The 21,410-nt window shown below is 40.3% G+C and overlaps 2 protein-coding genes across 2 annotated transcripts; one reads left to right on the top strand and one right to left on the bottom strand.

Moving 5' to 3' along the window:
* Positions 1-12,852: 12,852 nt before the first annotated feature.
* On the bottom strand, positions 12,853-13,411 carry CUNH11orf71 (chromosome unknown C11orf71 homolog). The gene has a single exon (XM_051197364.1). The coding sequence runs from the start codon at positions 13,254-13,256 to the stop codon at positions 12,903-12,905; it is 354 nt and encodes a 117-aa protein (XP_051053321.1). The 5' UTR covers positions 13,257-13,411; the 3' UTR covers positions 12,853-12,902.
* Positions 13,412-13,432: 21 nt separating this feature from the next.
* On the top strand, positions 13,433-20,673 carry Rbm7 (RNA binding motif protein 7). Its single transcript, XM_051197363.1, has 5 exons — positions 13,433-13,677; positions 14,793-14,955; positions 15,698-15,785; positions 18,092-18,182; positions 19,093-20,673. Exons 1-5 carry the CDS (start codon positions 13,582-13,584, stop codon positions 19,450-19,452), a joined length of 798 nt encoding a protein of 265 aa, XP_051053320.1. The 5' UTR covers positions 13,433-13,581; the 3' UTR covers positions 19,453-20,673.
* The last annotated feature ends 737 nt before the right edge of the window (positions 20,674-21,410 follow it).

Genomic DNA, 21,410 nt, shown 5'->3' with positions numbered 1-21,410 from the left:
GGAAGAGAAAGGAGAGAAGAGCATCTGTAACCAGACACATATTTCTCTCCCACCCATCAGTTCTTAAATAACCACTCAGAGGCTTATATTAATTACAAATGCTGGCCAATAGTTCAGGCTTATTATTAACTAGCTCTTACATTTAAATTAATCCATTTCTATTAATCTATGTTTTGCCTTATGGCTCATTGTTTTACCTGTCCTCTATCATGCTTTGTTCCTGCTCTTCTCTCTCTGACTCCACCCTTCTTCCCATCAGCATTTTCAGATTGGCTTTCCTGCCTAGTCTTATTCTGCAGTGAGAGTGATACATATTCATAGTGTGCAGAAGGATTATCCCACAACAAGCATCATATAGGAGGTTGATGCTGTTCTCCAGTTCTTGGCTCTCATGTAGGGAGATCCTGAACTCTTAGAGGGATCTCTTCAAATGAAGAGATGGTGATAGCCTATTTTCAATCCATTATACCTGATGTGCTCACATGTTGTCTCTGTGGCTTTGTGGTGGGAAAAAAAAGAAAAGAACAAATACTATAGTGAAGAATAGAACAGAATGACTTACTGGTTTACTTTTTAAATTTAAAAACAAAAGGTGTTTGCTACACAAACCTTATAACTTGGGTTCAATACTAGATCCCACAATAGAAGGGCATGACTTACTCCAGAATGTTGTCTTCTCATCTTCACACATGTGTTCTTTCATGTGCTTGCATATTCACATACACACACACACACACATACATACACATGCACATACACACACACAGGCGAGCACACACAATATTAAAAAGTTGGGTTTAGGTACTTGAATTCAGACTTTGCTACCTTGTGTAAATAGAAGCATGTAATAAAAGGTCTGAGTAACCAATTTGAACTCTTTTGTTGTTGTTTTGTTTTGAGACAGGGTTTCTCTGTGGCTTTTGAGGCTGTTCTAGAACTAGCTGCAGACCAGGCTAGTCTCAAACTCACAGATATCCACCTGCTGCTGCCTCCCCAGTGCTGGGGGCGGGGGGAATTAAAGGCATGTGCCACCAATGCCTGGCCAATTTAAGCTCTTAAATCAGAATGTTCTTGGATTTTTATTCAGGTATTGTCTTTAGATAAACTATATGTTTCAGGCAGTCCAATATTTGACAGTTATGTTTCATTTGACTAAGGAAGATATCAATTCCAAAAGAAGGGACATCATATAAGAAGAGAGCTAAGATGTGTTTGTCCTTGAACTACACCTTCAGTGGCTGCAGATATAGTTTGGTATAGTGCTCACTTAGTTTGCACAAAGTCATGTGCTTGATCCCCAGTACTATACTACATGGGTTGTGGTGGTACCCACCTGTAATACCAGCACTTTGGAGGTGGAAGTTCAAAGGCTATATAATGAGGTTGACAAGAGTCTGCATCAATTACTTTTCTGTTGCTGTAATAAAACACCATGACCAAAATCAAGTTATGGAAGACTGAGTTTATTTGGGCCTATGGTTCCAGGTTGACGGGATTCCAACATAGTGGGGAGGCATGACAGTAAATGTCAGGAGCAGGAAGCTGAAAGACAGAATCTTTAACCCCAGGCATGAAGCAGAGAGAGACAACTAGAACTAGAGCGGGGCTGCAGAATCACAAAACCCACTTCCAGTGACCCGTCCTTCCTCCAAGTCCACACCTCCTAAACCTCCCTATACAGAGCTGTCAACTTGGAATCAAGTGTTCAAGTATCCAAGCCTATGAGGGCCATTTCCTATTCAAATCTCTACAGTCCCTGGTCTCAAAAACATAACCAACAACAACAGTTCTGTAACTTCAAAATACTTGTGGAAAGACCAAGTTTTATCAAAGGACCTATAAAGCAAAAACAAATGGTCATAATTCCTTCAGTCCATTCAAACAAATGGTTGACTGTGATGCTAGGGGAGGATGGGGGTTCCATGTTTGGGATAGAAGCCTTTTTGTGATGTCCAGACTTCCTGAAATTAGTCACCAAATTTTGTGTTCATGGTATTATGTGCATCTTGCCTAGAAATTTTATCTGTTCCCTCTTGGTTTGTTGGTTTAATGTTTGCCCTCCTGGGGATTAGATTAGCCCAAATAGCTAGGGTCTATATATACAACTGCTGTGATCAATAGGGGAAAAAGGAGTATGTTTTCTTCTGCAGCCATGGGCATGAGAGAAAGGATTAGCTTGGCTACCTGACTTTTGCAATTTAACGGATGTATTTATGGTAGAATATTAGAGGTGACTTGTCTTGATCCAAAAATGCTAAATTTTTAAAACCTGGACTATGTTTTCAAAAATTCAAGATGCATTTTGCAAAGCAAGGGAAAATAAATCCAGGCTGCTAGCTTGGCAGCTGGTCTGGATACAGTATTTTGCTCTGTTTACTCTGTCAGGAAGCCAGTTCCATTTGATTAAATTCTGAAATTAGAATGCATGCACGCTGGAAGATAGCGGCTTCATGCTTTTACCCGTATGGAAAATGTGATTAAGGAAATGAACTCAGAAGCTGTAGCACCAGAAGAGATCAATGCAACAGCTGTATTCAACCAGGCTCAGTGGGTTAGACCTTTACTTTATTAAAATGGATGGCTTTAGCAGAGAAACTGTGTCCACATCACAGTCTTGTTGTATTGCTCTGAGCTTGGTCCGAGAAAAGAGCCAAGTTGGAGCTGCCATAATATTTGATGGCAGTGGAGCGAGTGCAGATCTGTTCTCCCTCCACAAAGCTAAAATTAAGCCAAAGGAGAGATAATTAAAGAATTTATATGCACCATCTTCCCACATCAACATACTGGATTCTTTTCAAAATTGCTAGTATGTTCTAATTTGGCAGATTTTCCAGAATAAACCACACAAAAACAATCTTGAAAGCGTGTGTGAGGTGGCAGCATCTTCCACTTGGCCCATGGCGGAGTGGACTGTGGATAATAATTGATATGTGAAATATTGTTAGAGAGCAGATCTGATTAGATAACTCACAAAAAGAATTTTCACTGTGCTTAGTCATACAGTTACCAGAGAGGAAGAGAGGAGTTTATTAGAAAAGATTTAACTTGTTGCCTATGGCTGCCAGCTCTTTACTTTGGCCACAGAGGGCCTGTGCGTGAGTTGAAAGAACAGCAGATGTGAGAGGAGTATGTCCTAAAAGATGCTGAATTATGGGATAACCTAATAAGAGTTGATGGCATAACATATCTGAACACTATGTTCTAGGATGTAATCCTCGGGCTTCATATATGATTAGATTCATTGAAACACTTCCATGCCAAACAAGAATCTGATGCGAAAGGCAAAATGTTGGTAATTTGAAATGCCCAGGGAGCCCTGAAGTGCAGACATGCTGTATAGATGTTTGCTTCATCGGCTTGGCACCAGGGCTTGGAAAGCTGAGGGATCTCATTTGTTGGGTTTATTTGGCTAAGATTCCATATCCACTGAGTAAATGATGTCTACCTTCTAACTTTATTTAAATGTAACTTGTTTATAATAAAGGCATTTATTCAAAAGTTATGGTTTGATAACTGTTTTAACTGTGGCATATGTTCATGTCATAATCATCACAGTCCAATGTAGGATGTTCTCATTGCTCTTTATAAACTTCTTTTGTGTCCTTTCCCACTCTAACTCTACCCTCAAGCAATCACAGATTAGCTTTTGCCAATACAGATAGGTAGATAAGGTTATATGAAAAAGTTTCATGTCCAGGTCTTAATCATAAGAAAAAATTTATTGTAACACTGTTGAGATTCCCATGACCAAAGAAATGTTCAGAAATATTTGAATATCTACATGGGATGGCAAATGAAGGATGGCAAGCTCATCCTTGAAAGGTCAAGCAGGTAACTGAAATGTGTGATAGCTGTGGGGAAATAGAAAGTGAAAATTCAGGTTCTATCAAAAGGCATTCAAATGTAGCTTTGGTTTTAAATGTGTGCTGGCAAACTGGAGTCATGAAAATAAGCTATTCACAGATTGCATGCAGAATAACGTCAATTATACTGTTCTAAAACAGATGAAACATTTTATATTATACTTGAGATAGGCATAGAGTGAAAGTAAGTTAAAAATAATAAAGCATGGGAATGCAAACCAATTTCACACAGTGGCTATGTGTACCTGCAGGAGATGTGAGCTTGTTATCACAACAAGATAAAGGGGGGATTTAAAGCATTTTCTTAAAACTGACAGATAAAGGGAGTATATGGACTCTGGTTGCATTTTACTCAATGTCTTAGAGTTTCTATTGCTGCAAGGAAACACCATGTCCAAAAATCAAGTTAGGGAGAAAAAAAATTTTTGGCTTAACTTCCATATTGCTGTTTACTATTGAAGAGAGTCATGATAGGAACAGGGTAGGATCCTGGAGGCAAGAGATGATGCAGAAGTCATGGAGGCTGCTTACTTCCCCTGACATGCTCAGTGTGTCTTCTGATAGAATCCAGAGCCACCAGCCCAGGAATGGCCCCACCCACAGTGTGCTGGGCCCTTCACTATTGATCACCAGTTGAGAAAATGCCTTACAGCTAAATCTCAGGGAGGCATTTCTGCTGTTCCTTTCTCTCTGATGACTCTAGATTGTGTCAAATTGACACAAAACTGGCCAGTACTTGCATCCTCTTTAACAAGTAGTAAATACCATATAATTCATCTTTTTAAGAAAGGAGAATGTTAGGAGAGAACCCCCATGGTGATTTGGCTGCTGGCTACTCTAGGACAATAAAACCCATCACACAGACATCAAGGGAATTAGCTTCGAGGTTAGGCTGCCTGCTCAAATTTCAACCCCTGTTCTACCACTGAATAGTTTTGTGCCTTTGGGCAGTTTAGCAGAGAATTCCTAACATTCTCTGCTAAACAAACCCTAAAGGCTAAATACAGCCCCCAGCCAATTTTACCAGCCCTAGTGCTAGGAATGCTTTGTATGCTTCAAGTGGTGGGGAAACTACCTGCAGCTGTGACCGGCTTTAGAAAGAAGTGTCTGTTCCAGGACTCTGTCTCTAAGCTCAAGCCAAGCAGTGAAGCATTTTCATACCAAACTGAGAAGACTGTCCCATTTTCTCAACACCAGCTAACAGTCTTAGGGGCTGGAGAGGTCCCAAGTTTGCTTCCCAGCACCTAAACGGGGTAGCTCACAACTGCCTCTAACTCTGGTTCCAGGCTATCTGACACTCTTCTGGCCTGTGCAGGTTCCTGCATGCACATGAAGTGTGTAACTGCACACAGGCACACATATATAAACATCAAAATAAAAACAAACAAAACCAACAGCTAACAGTCTACCCTGATCATAGCCTCAAACTGTTCAGACACTTCTTATGCCATCAAAACAAGTTATAGCCTCTATAGCCATACTGATTTTCAGTAGATCTATTTTCTGTGCTCCAACTAAAAGCTAACAGCATCTTATGGAATCAGATGAAAGTGCAATTTTTTTTTCATATTCAAAAAGTCATTTAACTGTGCAATTGAGGAGCTTCCACCTAAATGTCAATTGAAAGCAATTAATCTGCAATGTAATGACAGGCTGGAAGGCAAATATCAAGAGAGGGAGTTTAATAGTATTGTCTAAGTGCCTTCCAAGCAATGAATATACTCAATTAAACCATATGCTTGGAGATTCTTATCAGTATTTGGCAGTGTCTATCTGTATGAAAAGACATTTTCAAAGATGAAATACATAAAACCTCATTAAAACTCTGTGTTAACAGATGAGTGGTTGCTGCTGCTGATTTGATGATACAGGGAACACAACTTTGAACTCCAGGTAAGTGAAATGCTATTCGCTCTACCCCCACACCCCCCCCCAAGAATTTAGTCTTCTCCTTCTAATTACAATAATGTGAACTTAATTACTCATATGTGTCCATGTGGAGGCCACCGGAAGATATCATATATCTCCCTTCATTGCTGTCTCCATTATTTCCTCACAACAGAGCCTCTCACTGAAACTGAAGCTGGATTTTAGCTAGGTTGGCTGGTCAACATGCTTCTGTGATCTGCCTATCTTTGCTTACCTGCACTGGTTTTACAACCCCTTGTAGCCATGCTCCACTTTATGTGGGTGCTAGGGATTTAAATTCAGGTCCTCATTTCATCAGAATAAATTTTTGGAAATTTGTTCTTATGTAACATTCCCATTGTCTTACTGGGACCAATGAGCTAAAAGTGTGGGGGTTTAAATACTCATCAGATCAGAGCTAATCTGAAAGTGTTACTAAGGAGCTTATACTGTGAGAGACAGAAACAGCAGGCAAATTCTCGGGGAGAGAGAAGGGGAGCACCTTGAAAGGAAATGGGAAAGTTTTTGTAACTTTGTCTTGTGGACACCATCTGGACAGGCAAGAGGCTGACATATCACTATTTTGTTAAGTAAAAACTTCCACAGCACCATTTGTCCTTCCTGAGACCAGCCATGGGAAGTCAGGGTCAGGATATATGTATAAAGCACTCCATGTCAGGGGGTGGGGTTCTAAGCATCAAGGGTCTAATTGTCAAAGACTGGGGATATTTGTTATATGTTTAGCTCTTTTGTTTCTACACCTTTTTGTTTCCACACTTTGTCTCTTGGCTCACAATATCTGACATATTTCCTAACTGGCTCCTTACAAAAAACTTACCAACCCATCACAGGACATTTGTGATGAGTGGATATAGCAAACTCTGTGAAGTGACTAGCAGCTGCACAGAATGGAGGACTACCCACATTCCTTCACAATCATCTATTCTGGGCATACTGTCCATGTCTCCATATTTTTTGTTATAAATAAGGAAGATGTTTAAAGCCTCAAATGTTCACATGCATAAATGTCAGCTGAAATTCAGTTAGGATCTAACTTTCACAGTCCCAGAGGCAGGTTGATTGAAAATTGAAGCAAACTTCTTCAATTTAAATCACAGGTTGCCTTTAATGTTATAGACATCTTTCAGTAAGATCTTAGACCAACCTGCTAAAAGTACTGTCCTCATAGCGAGCAAGGTGGCTTGCCAAGTAAGAGGTACTTGCCACTAGACTCAGTGACTTGAGTTCTGTCTCTAGAACCCATGTGGTATGACAGAACTGACTTGGATAGTTTGCCTCTGACCTCCACACAGCTGCCATAGAGTGTGGCACACACATGTTAAATTAAAAAGAAAAAATACTGCCCTTGCCTCCCTGGAATGTTCCCTCTTCAGTTTTGATTCTAAGGAGAAATAGCCTGTCTATAAGGTTTATTCATTTATCAATTAAACAAGCGCTGTTTCCTCTTGGGCATACTTTATATTCATAAAAAAGTAGGCATAGCTGGATGGTGGTGTTGGTGCACACCTTTAATCCCAGCACTCGGGAGGCAGAGACAGGAAGATCTGTTTGAGGACAGCCTAGTCTACAAAGCCAGTTCCAGGACAGCCATGGCAGTTACACAGAGAAACCCTGCCTTGAACCCCCCCCCCCAAAAGAGTAGGCATATTGAACGCCTCCAGAAAACTTACATTAGATGAAACAGAACAGATTATATCTGTCCCTGGAGTTGCGTGTGGAACATCTAGACAAATAATTCAATGAAGGGTGGGCTCCAAGACAGAAGAAAACCAAATATGGAGGGTAAATAGTTGCTAGTAAGACACAATATCAAATACTTACTACCCTTTGCCAACTCTGCAAATTCATATACTTTCCCCAGGGGAACAAAAAGACCTGACAATGTAGATTTATGAGATCATGGAAAGCCACAATATGTATATTGGAAGCTTTGGGGACTCTGAGGTGTCTGGGAACCCAAAGGTAAAATATTTTTTTCTGATTTAGATGTGCCTTCTAGAGGGCTGCCCTCATATTCCAGGGGGGAAAATAGAACTAAAACTTTATTTTTAAAAAGTCATAGCATCCCTAAGAAATAACTGTACCTGTATACATGAGGAGACATCATTAGTAACACCAGATTTCATTCTGTGTTAGGGGATCTGCAGGTGCACCTTTGTCTCTTCCCACCCAACAGGATAGACAGGTACAGGTCAATCCTGTGCAGCTTAGGCTTCTGTACCTTGATGAAGAAACTATTTGCCCAAGAACACTCTGGAAACTTATTAAAATCTTGCCCACTCTATAATTTTCAGTATATGAGGAAGTGCACCTCACTAAAGCATTGGCAGTGTCTCCAGTTGTTCTTGAGTACAGGAAGAAGTGTGCAGAAACTAAATGTACAGAGAGGCTCTCATACACCACATCAAATAAAGTGGTACCTTACTCTGAAGAAGCGATTTGTTTTACAGATTTTTTTAAATTTAAATTTGAAGCTTGTTTTACATGTCAATCCCAGTTCCCTCTCTCCCCTCCCATGTCTGACCAACCCTCATCCCATGCCCTTTATGCTCCCCAGGGAGGGTAAGGCCTTCCATGGGGGGATCTTCAAAGTCTGTCATATCATTTGGAACAGGACCTAGGCCTTCCCCCACGTGTCTAGGCTGAGGGAGTATCCCTCTATGTGGAATGGGCTCCCAAAGTCCATTTGTATACCAGAGATAAATACGGATCCACTACCAGAGGCCCCATAGACTGCTATTTGAACTTTCAACGCGCTATCACATATTAGGTGACCTAAACTCATAAAAAATGCACTACCTGTCCTTGCATCATTCACAAAGTAGTACCTTTTATTTCCAGTGAAGAACTTGAGAATAGGCTGAGAAACACTGAGTAGTTGTGAAAAGACAAGGGGAAGCCATCACAAACACACAAGAAATAACATTAGAGTAGCTGAGGAAGAAAGACCTTGCAAACGAACAGGGAGAGGCAATAAGCTCAGGGCATCGGTGTTAAGGAACCATATTTCAAGTTATGCATTTGATTGGCTAAGAAAGCAAGCAGCTTTTACAGAAATTGGAAAGATCAAGGATACACTGTTTTTTTGAGACAGAGTTTCTCTTCATAAACACTGGATGTCCTGGAACTCTCTGTACACCAACCAGGCTGGCCTCAAACTCAAGAGATCTTACTGCCTCTGCCTCCTGAGTGCTGGCATTAAAGGCCTGGGCCATCACCGCCCAACTCTAAAGATATATCTTAATGAGGTCTGGATAAATGAACTGTGTGAGACTTGGCTGGAAAGAGACTGGGATCTTCAGATGATCACTGCTCTTTCTTGTAGTATTTCCTTCCTGTCTTCCTCCCCTGCCCTTTCCTTCTACAGTCAATCTTGTAAATATTTTTGTATTCATTATTTTGTACCTGCATATGTGTGTGTGTGTGTGTGTGCACATGCACATGAGCTGTCGTGTAGAGATCAGAGGACAACTTTTGGGAGTAGCTCTCTCCTTTCATTGTGGGATCCAAGGATGGAACTCAGGTTGTTCAGTCTTTCCATAGCTTTTACCATCTCTCAATGGTTTCACTGGCCTCCTTTTATATCCTGAATGTTTTCAGAATTTTAATTCTGTACAGAAAGTATGCTAATAGGATCCCACTTCAACACATGCTATCCAGCTGCTTAACTGCAGGTGCTTATAAAGACATGCTAACTTTCTTAGAACAGACTATTCTTAGAACTTGTGTTATGGGGTCACCATGCACATTACTAACACTGCAGACATTTTGTGCAGCAGCCTAATGATATGATCTGTCCTTGGGAACATGTACTGGTCCATTTCAGGTAACTTCAAAGGTCTGTGTTGGTTCCTGCTTCCACTGTACAGTTTTTGTGATACACCGTAACTTCAACACTTCTGCATAGTAGGGAACCCCAGGGCAAAGTCAGCATCTTAACAGCCATTTTTCCTACTACTCTCTTAGATACTAACATACTGGTAATTTTCCATTCCCCCATGACTGTTTTCTTGTTGAATATATGATGCAGCCTGACCCTGAAAGAGTCCCAGCTGCAGGCTTATCATATAGCAATTTATTTTATAGCAGAACAGCTGAATCCGGCTTGGAAGGACATTCTGCCTCCCTCACAGCCTCCCTCTGACCCATTCCCTCATGTCTCCACTACTTAAACCTTGTGGTTATATTCATTAAATGACAATCAAAATACTGTCTTGTCTCCATCTCTCTTGTCCCCTCATTCTCACTACCTCCCCTCAGGGTCTCCGTCGCCTGACCCTGCAGGCTGAAGCACTGGACATACTAAGAACAAGAATTTGGATGTCCAGTGACTCTCACGTGAAACAATAGAGTTTATATAAAGGCTCTTTTCCTTTCCCAGGAAACACAATAATAAACCTTGTTACACTATTACTCAACCAGAGCCTGACTCCTGATGACCATATACACACCAGAACAGAAATGATCTCAACTCCCTCTAGGTCCTCCCTTACCCAAGTGCACTTTTAGGTTTTCATGACAGGTTTTGTTCTTTCATTTACAAATCTCAGGTAGAGTATGTTCCAGAAAAAGAGCCAAACCACCTCCAAGGTGATGAGTAATTTAGCCTGCTGTTGCCTTTAATTAGCACCCTCTTTCATGCTAATAGTGTCCTTGATTGCCGTGGCACCAATCGTTTTTTTTTTTTTTAAATAATTTCTTAATCTCTACCTCCCAAAGTCCAACTTCAACTGAACATCTTTTTAGCACAAAATTACACATTGAATGGACAAGACCTAAAGTTCTTTAACCTAATTTTGCACTCAAAGCATTTGATAAAATCAAAAGGATTAAGCTTATTCTGAACTCTGGCAGCTAACTTACTGCCTTTTGAGGTGGCATTTTCCAACATTAGATATCTCTAAAATTAAGGACTGCACTATTTTTTCAAGCTTTATTTCACTATCTCTTCCCAGTCTAAAACCCACAGCATATATGTAGAATTTTCTCAACTATGAGTTACAATTGAAAAATTGTCAAAGTAACTACTCTAAGATGTGTCTGTATTGTATGGTTCAGATAAAGGACCTCAGCTAAAAAGCTGCAAGCTGGATGACCCTGGAAAAGCCACCTCACCCCAGTAACAAAATTAAAATGCAATATCCTTCTACAGGTTGCTGTGACAATCAAGTAACAAAAACTTGGTATGAGCAAAGCTGGCGATGTACCTTGTTCACTACTTAATTGTGTCTGATGCAGGCAACAGCAAGCACAGGACAATCAACCTACTGAACAACGGCCTCTAGCACAATGTCATGAACTCAATTAAAAGTAGCTAATATCCTGTCAGTATCTTTCCTTTGGCATGATTTCCAGTCTTATCACTATATTAACTACTGCATTAATTTTTTCATCTTAATATGTGGTTCTAGGAGCTGGAGAAATGGCTCAGCAGTTAAAAGCACTGGATACTCTTTCAGAGGCCCTATGTTCTATTCCCAGCAACCACATGGCTCACAACCATCTGTAGGGGGATCTGATGCCCTCTTCTAGCATAAAGCAGTACACGGAGATAGAGCACTCATACATACCATCTTAAAAAAAAAAAAAATGTGGTTCTAACAACCATTGTCATGTAGTATGTGGTGATTTTGCTTTACCTCAATTATTTTAAGTAAATCTGAATAGACAAGGGTCTGAAAACAAAACCCCCACAAACTTCTTCCCAATATCACTCTAGAGAATAGCGTAAGAATGATCAGCCACCTAAGAGAACCAAGGTAACAGCTATCATGGGAAGCCATCACAACCAATCCTGAATTGCATCACTATACTTAATGAACAGCCAAGTGTGGCCATTACCTTTTATTCTATTCCGAATGCATTCATGGCTCTTGAGGGCAGGGATGTGTCATGTTCACCTGCTGCTGAGTACACACCTATGACTGGGGACCCTTAAGAAAGATTTGCAGTTTTAAATCAACCTGGGCAGCACAGCAAGGCCCTGTCAGTAAGTTTCCTAAAAACCCTTCCAGGATTGAGAGTAAAGACAGGGAGCAGAAAACAAATGAGAAGTGACTGTGAGATACTTAGGTCCCACCAGCATATTTTGTGACAGCAGATTCATACTAACAAATCTGGAGTTAATGATACAACACATTTCATTTGGTGACTCTTTGGGAAGAGTGTGTACATTGGCTTAACTTGGAACTAACTTGCTTTTAGCATATTTAAGATTGGAGTCTGGCCAGCACTTAGTAGGCAGAGCCAGAACAGCCAGGGATACAGAGTGAGACACTGAAGAGAAAGAGAGAGAAAAAAGTCTGTAGATTAGTAAAACTAACAGAGCAGGGATGGGGAGGGGCTGTGTGTGTGTGAGGTGGTAAGGAAAAAGCAGTGTGTTAAAGGACATTGTTTTTCTTTTTTCGGGTTTTTCGAGACAGGACTTCTGTGTAACCCTGGCTGTCCTTGAACTTGCTTTGTAGACCAGGCTGGCTTGGAACTCAAGAGATTCACAAGCCTCTGCCTCCCAAGTACTGGGATTAAAGGCCTGATCCACCATGGCTCGGCAGGACACTTGTTTTCACCAACACGAATTTAATAGCAGTCGGAGGTAGAGGAAGACAAGTTAAGAAAGCTTGAATTACAAGCCTCAGAGTATTCACTCAGAGAGGTATACAGCTGGTTTCCGTATTGAGTGTTACTCAAGCCCAGTGTGGCTCATGCTTCTGAATCTCAGCACTTAGGAGGCACAGGCAGGCAGGATGATTTCAAGGCCATGGTTAACTTAACACATGTCAATCTACAGCAAGCCTGGATTACACGTAGAAAACCCCTCCTACATTCTTATTGGCCCAATATGGACTGATTAAGAGCCGAGCCGCCCCCCCCTCCAAAAAAAAAAAAAAAAAAAAAAAAAAAAAAACACTGACTGGCCTGGAACTCAAGAGCCTGCCTCCAGAGTTCTGATATTAAAGAAGAGGGTCACTTCGCCTGGCCAAACTCTGTTAGGCTATATATTAACAGCCCACAAAGGTGACAAATACGTCAGTAAAAACAAAACTGCCGTTACATCAACAAATGATTTCAGAGAGGCCTTGTTTGCAAGCTAAGTGAGGGGAGGCATTCGTTCTACGCCGAGATCCGGGCTGCGAGGGCACTTCCCAACGCAACCAGACGCTGCTGCAGCACACTTCTTAAGAGGTCGAGCTTGACGCCAGGGATCGGGTAAGGCGAGAATCTGCCTTGGCGGCTTCGGCTACGGCTGCGGCCACCGACGGGCATTCGACGTCTGTCGGTCCGAACGCTAGGTCGTGCTGGCGGCCGAGGTCCTGACTGATTCAGCTCAAGACTAGTAACCAGGAAGCTGTCTCCAGAGACCATCGCCCACGCCAAGGCAGACGGGCTGAAATCGCCTTCAGAGGACCGGTAGGCCACCCTGTTGGCTTGATCGCCGGCGGACAGCGACATCGAGTTCTGCGCCATCTTCAAACACCGCCCGCAGTGTTTGCTTGACGTACGACGACCAAACTGGGCCCTCGGCAGCGCCGTAGATCACTCCAACCCGCGTCGGACACAGCCGTTACCAACCCCAGCCGCCATTTTCAAAAGTGCAATGGCGGAAGGAGCAGCCTCCGGAAACGGGCGCTTCTGCCGCGCGCATGCGTAGCCTGCCTGCGCTCGCGCGCGACGGGCGTTTACGTCGTGACGTCTGAACGAGAGGACGCGGGTGTTTCTGAGACTGCGCAGTAGGGTCGGTCGGTGGGCCGCCAGCAGTCAGACTAGGCCTGAGGCTGGAAGCGACGCGGAGATGGGGGCGGCGGCCGCGGAGGCCGATCGCACTCTGTTCGTGGGTAACCTGGAGACGAAGGTGACGGAGGAGCTCCTCTTCGAGCTCTTTCACCAGGTAAGCCGCGGGCACGGTCTCAAGGTGGCTGGGGCACTCGGGCCCAGCTAAGGAGCGGAGCGCGCCAGGCCCGAACTCCGGGGCGTTCGGGCCAAAAGTGACGTCTGATGATGTGGGTGTCTGCGTCTCCATCCCGGTGAAGGTGCAGGGACCCGAGGCGGAACCTCAGCATTGCTTCCCCTTTCCTGTGTACCTCGCCTCCCCATTGAGTTAATTGGCCTTTTCTTCGTCTCACACGTTTCCGCTTCTATTTCCGATTAACTTGCTTAGGAAGTTGCAGACATTAAAGTTTTTTTTTTTTAAACTGTGAATTTAACGTAGGAAAGCAGCATTGGCGTGTTTTTTTAAAAAAGTCCGAAAAATTCGAACTATGTTGTCCCTGCTTCTTGACTCAATAGCTGGTTGTATTTGATTGGTCGATGCGGAAGTCAGTTTTTTTAGTCGAAGAAAATCCACTTTGTCTTGTAAATGTTTGTTTCCGTGCAGTGGGGAAATGATAGCTGTTTGAAGACGTCACACAGTCATGTGAGATGTAGACACAGTATCGCGCTCTCTGTTCTTTATTAATATTATACATAACAACAAAAACTTTCCCCAAATAATCTCGATTTTAGGCAGGACTAGAATTGTTATCCTTACTAAAAAGGGAAGTAGATGTCCAGCCCTTGTCAGGACTTTTTTTTTTTTTTTTTTGAAACAGGGTTTCTCTGTGAATTCCTGGTTGTCCCGGAACTAGCTCTGTTGAGCAGGCTGGCCTCGAACTCACAGAGATCCCCTTGCCTCTGCCTCCTGAGTTCTGGGATTAAAGTCGTTCGACACCACTGTCCGGCTAACATTTTGTTTTTAAATGAGGTCTTGATTACATACCTTTTTTTAAAGAAAAAAAAACTTTTGTGTTCTCTTCTTTTTAGTATTTGTGACAGAGGGTCGTCTGTGTAGCCTTGGTGGCCTGGGACTCCCGAGGCTGACTTTGAACGCTCCTCCTGCCTGCGCCTCTTGACTGCTGACAATACAGGCATGTGCCACCATAACAGGCTTGCATTCTTGTTTATTTCTGAAGTTTAAGTGTTTTTCTGAAATTGCCTTGTTTAAGTTGTGAATGCTTTTCTTTGCAGGCTGGGCCAGTAATAAAGGTGAAAATCCCCAAAGATAAAGATGGCAAACTGAAACAGTTTGCATTTGTGAATTTCAAGCACGAAGTGTCTGTTCCTTACGCCATGAATCTTCTCAATGGAATTAAACTTTTCGGGAGGCCTATCAAAATTCAGTTTAGATCAGGTAATGGCTCAGGTATAGTGGTGATAGGGAAAGGGTTTTTTGGTTTCTTTTGCTCATGCTTTCAATTTTACTATTCCAGCTTTTTTTTTTTTTTTTTAATCCATTTTTTTTTTAATCCATTTTTGTTTTTGAGACAGGGTTCCAGGTATTCTAGACTAGCTTCAAACTCACTATGTAGTCAAGTCTAGCCTTGTACTCTTGATTCTCCTGCGTTTTTCTCCCAAGTGCTGGGATTGTAGGTGTCCACTCTATACCAGACTTCTATTTTAAAGATTGATGATGAAAATACTTAAAAGTTTGCTGTTTCCCAGGGTGCTTTGTGATTTACAAATACCGATTTTGTTGCTGCTAATCTGTGAGGCAAGGATAAGGCTTTCCATCTATCCACTCATGTAATATAGTATGAAGATCCTAATACCATGTCCACATTGGCTGTTTCTGCATTATGTAATGTCTTGTTTGGAATGCTTTCTTTTTCCTGGTATTAACTACTTAAAAATTAACTACCTAAAAACTGTGAGGTAGTGTATAGCAATTTGAGTGGTGTTTTTTTGTTGTTGTTGTTGTTGTTATTTTTTTGGTTTTTTTTTTGTTTTTTGTTTTTTGTTTTTTTGAGGGGGAGGGATTGGTGTTGCTTTTAAGCTGTTTATCTCTTGGGAGTAATTTAGACTGGATGAGACATTTCAAATTGCTTTGGCCTTTTTGATTTTCAATTAGAATTTTTGAAATTACCTCATTTTAGGAAGTAGTCACGCCTCTCAGGATGCCAGTGTGTCATATCCCCAGCATCATGTTGGAAATTTAAGCCCTACCTCCACGTCTCCTAACAGGTACTGTTTCTCACTCACTGTTAAAAGTCATTTATCAGGAAGTTTCTAAGCTCAGGAAGCACTAGTGAATGGCTTCCCTCGTAGCATAGCACTCTGCTGCTGTGCTGTGCTGGGTCAGTCGCATGCCCCTTTCTAAGGAGACCGGAGACACAATGGGTTCTGTGGTTCCCTTCCTCTAAATGAAGTACAGCTGTAGTCATGTGTGTTTGTAAGGACATGTCCTCCCCACATAAACAGATGGAATTGAAACAAAAAATACTTATAATGTTCAGTAACTTTATCACCAATATTGTTTTTTGTTTGTTTTCTTGCTGTTTAAAGGTACTGATTAGTGAATTATGACTACTGGGCTGAGTTAATAGAACTGGAGTGTAGACCCACCTCGACCAATTGTGCAGTCTTTAAACCTCATTTCTCTGTTCCTATACTTTGTAAAGAAAGAAAGTTAAATAAAATGCTCTCTGAAGGTTAAAGATAGTACTGTATTTACCTAAGTCAGCTATATGCTGGTTTTGTTGTTTGTAAATTCTGTAGAGCCATTATATGCCCATTCATAAAGGGCTTTCATTTTAGAATTGACACATACCTGTTATATAAAGTGCCTCACTAAATACTTTGCATGTATGATATCAGTCACTTCTAGAAGCAACTATGAAATAGGATTTATTTATCTCTACTTTTTGGTGCAGAAAGTATGGATTGGAAGTCAACTTGCCCAAATTTGAGCTGTTTGTAAGGAGTGTGTGGAGGCACAACCTGGTTGGTATGATCAAGCCACAATATTATACACTGCCAAGTGGAATTTTAAATCTAGATGAAGACATGTACTTTGTGGCTACCTGTTTAATTACTATAATTAGTTTTTTAGAGGAGGAGAAAGTGCTTTTTAATAGCAGGAGATGATGCAGATAGATGAGGAACTAAAAGAAGCCAGTGCAATAAAGGTATGGACATTTTGATGAAATACGTAAAGGCTGAGTTAGTGTCTCATAGGGCTATAGTCAGGTTTTGGGGATATTTTATTCTAAACAGGATGAAAGCATTAAAATATTTTAAGTAAAATGATGATATGTAGTTAGAAGTTTAAAGAGTTACTTGGTTGCAATGGGAGAAGAATGTGTTAGAAGAGACAATAGTGAAAGAAATACCAATTAGGAAGCTATTGGCAAGCGACTGTGGAGCTGTTGGATCAAAGTGGGTTTGGATTAAGGCATTGCCAAAGCCAGAGAGAATTGGATGGCTGCTGTGAAGAGAAATGTTGGAAGGACAAATTATAAAAAGCAGTAGCACAAAAACATTGCTCTCTCCCTCCCTGTATCCTTTTTTTTTTTTTTTTTTTTTTTTTTTTTTTGCCAGCTGAAATCATTTAGTGGTGTTTAAACACTTACCAGTTGGCACTCAAAATGTCCTCTTCAGCCACTTTCATACAACAGTCAAAGGCAGTTAAATGGAACAAAGATCTTCCCCTTAGAATTTCTTGGGAGGGTTGAGTAAGTATATAGTCATTCCTTTTAACTTTAATCATAGGCTACGGTAGATTATTCTCATACTCTGGCATAAAGTAAATTGTACTTTTTGCCCTCTTTGAATCTGGAATTTGCTCTGAGACACACACTCCCCACCCCCAAATTAAAGGAAAGTCCCTGGTTTTTCCTAACTCCACTGAGTCTGATTTAACACTAAGAGGATAAAACAAATGGTTATTTGTCCAAACCTTTTCACTTTATAATGTCTCAGAAATACATACCTAATTGCTCAAGTTAAAATAACATTTTAAATTTATAGTTTTTTTACTCAGTTTCTTTTATTTACAACTAGAGAGTAAAATCTCAATATGAATGATGGTATTAGCTTAAGGACCAATACATTTTTTCTGCTTCTGTAGAGTCAAGTAGTTAATTCTTTAGATGTGTGCTGGCCCTGTTTCCTTTGTGTTTCCTGTTGTAGCAGTAAAGGTAGCCATAGGTAACCCAAGAGGAAAACAGTACCGTTTCCAGAAAATACCATGTTACACAACTATATTTGGCTCCTGGGCCCCGAGTTTGATTTCTCTAGCCTTTTCCACAGTTAAGACTGTTTTGCCTGCAAGTAATCATTCCTCACTTCTTAATTTAAATGTCATCTTTTCAGAAAAGCTGATGAGCTAACCCAAAGTAGAATAAATGCCCTTTCTTTCCTTCAGCTATTTCAAACATATAACATAGAAACCGCTTATCTTAATCATTTTCATTATTGAGAACTGTCTTCAGTCATGACTGGTATTGAGTGTTGAGTGATCACTCATCATTCTTGCTTTCTCTTTGCAGCTATGAAAGGGCGGTGGGTAACATGACTCCTTCAGCACAGATGGTCCAGAGGTCCTTCTCTTCTCCAGAAGATTATCAGCGGCAAGCAGTGGTAGGCAGTTTTGATTTCTTTGGTTTTTTTTTTTTTTGTTTTGTTTTTTTTTTTTTTTTCCCAATTGAGTTGCTAAGATAAAGTCATACTTCATACTTGGGTTAAAGTATTCCTATTACATCTGATAACTTTTCATTTCTGTTTTATTATGTCCTTAGGCATAAATTAGCTGTTTTTATTTTAATTCTTAACACTTTGTCAAATATTTAGACTAACGTGATCATTGTAGTTTTAATAATTTAACATGTATTTTCTAGACCAACTTACCTGAAGTGGTTTTTTTTTTTTTTTTATATATTATCATGAGGCCTACCCTAAAACTAAATCTGCTGTTTTTTGATGTTTTGTTTCTTTTTTGAGACATGCTGGGTGTTCTGGAGCTCTATATAGACCAGGCTGCTTTTGAACTCAAAGAGATAAGGTTTTAAAAGCATGTGCTACTATGTCCAGCTTTTGTCATCAACTTTTAACAGCTTCTAAGGTGCAGGATCTATGCTGCTTGTAGCTGTTTTTCTCAGAACCCATTCTGGATTCTGCTATGGGCTTCTCCCTTGAAATGATCTCTTTTTGTTCTGTTTATTTTCTTGAATTCAGATTGTATTCTACCTTCAGAGAGGTCTTCCTAATGTTAATGAGGGTCTAATTCTTTGTGTGTTTGTTAGAGTGATTCATACTATAGTCATGTCTTATATTCTTGGAAGCAAGTAGTGTATATATGTTCAAGTATCTGTAAGATACTCAGGATGAATGGAACTTTAGTATTAGACTATATTAAATCATATTCAGCTTGGGATGCATCTGGGAAAGGGTAATTTTGATTTTCCTTTATTCTACATATCATTGACTAATGCATTGGCTTTGCTATTAAAAAGTACTTACAGTTAATATTTCATTTTTTTTCTTCTCTCAGATGAACAATGTTTTCAGACAGATGTCATATGGTGGGAAGTTTGGTTCTCCGCATTCAGATCAGTCGGGATTTTCTCCATCAGTTCAATCACATGGTCATACCTTTAACCAGTCTTCCAGCTCCCAGTGGCGCCAAGATGCATTGTCATTACAGCGTAAAAGACAGAATTCTCACCCCTACCTAGCAGATAGACACTATAGCCGTGAGCAGCGCTACTCTGATCATGGGTCTGACTATCATTACAGAGGAGGCCGAGAGGATTTCTACTATGATGACAGGAATCACGATGGTTGGAGCCATGACTATGATAACAGAAGGGACAGTAGTAGAGGTGGGAAATGGCCTTCATCTCGACATTAACTAACATTCCAAGGACATTGTTTACAGGGCCATTTTAGGCCCTTTTAATGAAGTTGTTCTGGAAATATTTTTAACAACTGTATAGAGTAGCCCCACAATTTTCCACCTGTCTTTGAAAAAAGATGTTTTTAAGTCTAGCAGTCTCATAGAGAACTGAGAACTGTGGCTCCCTGTTTGTTCCTTTACTTACCTTACCTCAGGGTTTCCGAAGAGGAAGGATTTTATACAAAAGAATGTGCCACCATTCCGGTCATGTCAGCTAGGAGAGATGAACTGTATAGATTGGTTGTATTATAAAGCAAATATTTTAATTATCTCATCCTTTTGTGTTGCAAGAAATTTCTTGGTAATGAATCATTTTGGTGTATATAGTAGGAAACATCCAGGTTGGTAGTCTGAAATGGCTATCTGCATTTTGCTAATAAATGAGAAAATAGAACTTCTCAGTAATCCATTCTATTAACAGTTTATTTAAACAGTTGATTTGTTTTTTAGAGGATGAATCATTTTCTAACTCAGAATTTAAGTACAAATTCTGTGGTATGCTCTTGAGTTTTATCACAAACATACATTGTAAATCTATACTAGTTCATTCTAAGAACTCTAAAACTCTTTCATTAAATTGTATTTGCTGTATGACTAGTCACTCAGGAAGTTAAATATCTACATGTATATTTTTACATAAAAAGACAGTGTTGATGAAAATTCTTTTTAGAGGAACAACGATGTTAGCACATAAAATGGCAAATGTTTCACTGAAAGGATTATTATTTTGAAATTTTGTTTAACAAAACGTGCATGTTTCAAGATCCTGTTGCTCATTCACTGCAAATCATTTTTAAGAATTTATTATGAAAAATGGATCCTCTTTATACCACAGCATTTATACTGTTTTTTCTATATTAAATTCATGAAAAGAGAATGTGTCTCTTTATTTTGGCATCATTGACGTCAGGGGTATCCAATAACTTAGCAGTGTACTTTAAGTCTTATTTGTTCATGCTTTGTTTGGTAAAGATTGTCCATCTTACAGCATCTTCTGTAGATTTGCCCTGATGCATGGCAAGACTTCTCTCAACATAGATTATGGTGTAGAGCACTGTGAACTATTATTAGTTCCTTTGCTTTCTACTCTCAGATGTTCTAAGTGTCCAGGCTCTGTGTTCTCACTTGGCATAGGTTAAGGTTTTGTTTGTTAAATAAATTGTTTGCTTAAGCAGTTTTATTTGCAATAAGCCTGGTATTTCTAGTTATCTACTTGGAGAATTGCAATTTATCTAGTTTGGACTAAGTCATGTTGATCCATAGGTGATCACAATAATGTTGGCTTAATACCTTTTTCGGGGCAAGCCTTGGAAGATCAGTGACTGTTTCCTTTCAGTTTTACCCAGTCAAACTAATAAACTAAATATCTGTACTTTGTAAACAGTCAGGGCAAGAGAGCCATGGGATTCATTATAGACAAAAGTTGAAAGCTCCATTACTATAACCTAGGAACCTCTCTGGGGAAAAAAAAAAAGAAAGATATACTTCAGTGTGTAGGATATACTCTAAAACCTCAGGAGTGTGTGGTTATTGGTGTCAGTATTCATAAGAATAATGCGCAGCAGGGTTGGGGAAGCTGTAGAGCCATTCTTGTTTGTTTGTTTGTTTGTTTGTTTATAAGCATTCTTGTTTATTTCCAAGTGGTGCTTTGTTTATTTTTAAGTCAATGGATGGTCTGTATCTGTCACAACAAAATTAGAATAGCAGAACTAAGTGATGTAGAGGGAGGAATTTATTCCAGGGATGCAAACTTAACATAGTTTTGATTGTTGATATACTAATATGCTGGCCAACATCTGGTGTTGGGTTTGAAGTTACCATGGGTCAGTCTGAATCAATTGAGAGGGACAACTGAAGAGCAAAACTGAGCAGGAAGAAACTGGAAAAGGCTAAAAACTAAGTTGAGTTTTTAT

Source organism: Phodopus roborovskii, unplaced genomic scaffold (assembly GCF_943737965.1).
Source record: "Phodopus roborovskii unplaced genomic scaffold, PHOROB, whole genome shotgun sequence".
Taxonomy (NCBI): domain Eukaryota; kingdom Metazoa; phylum Chordata; class Mammalia; order Rodentia; family Cricetidae; genus Phodopus; species Phodopus roborovskii.
Note: the sequence above shows the minus strand (reverse complement) of the source record. Positions and strands in the feature narration are given on the sequence as shown.

Coding starts and splice junctions, on each gene's coding strand:
- Rbm7 (XM_051197363.1), top strand. CDS start 13,582: ATGGGGGCGGCGGCCGCGGAGGCCGATCGCACTCTGTTCGTGGGTAAC. Junction 13,678..14,792: donor TCTTCGAGCTCTTTCACCAG/GTAAGCCGCGGG, acceptor TTTTCTTTGCAG/GCTGGGCCAGTAATAAAGGT. Junction 15,786..18,091: donor ACCTCCACGTCTCCTAACAG/GTACTGTTTCTC, acceptor TTCTCTTTGCAG/CTATGAAAGGGCGGTGGGTA.
- CUNH11orf71 (XM_051197364.1), bottom strand. CDS start 13,256: ATGGCGCAGAACTCGATGTCGCTGTCCGCCGGCGATCAAGCCAACAGG.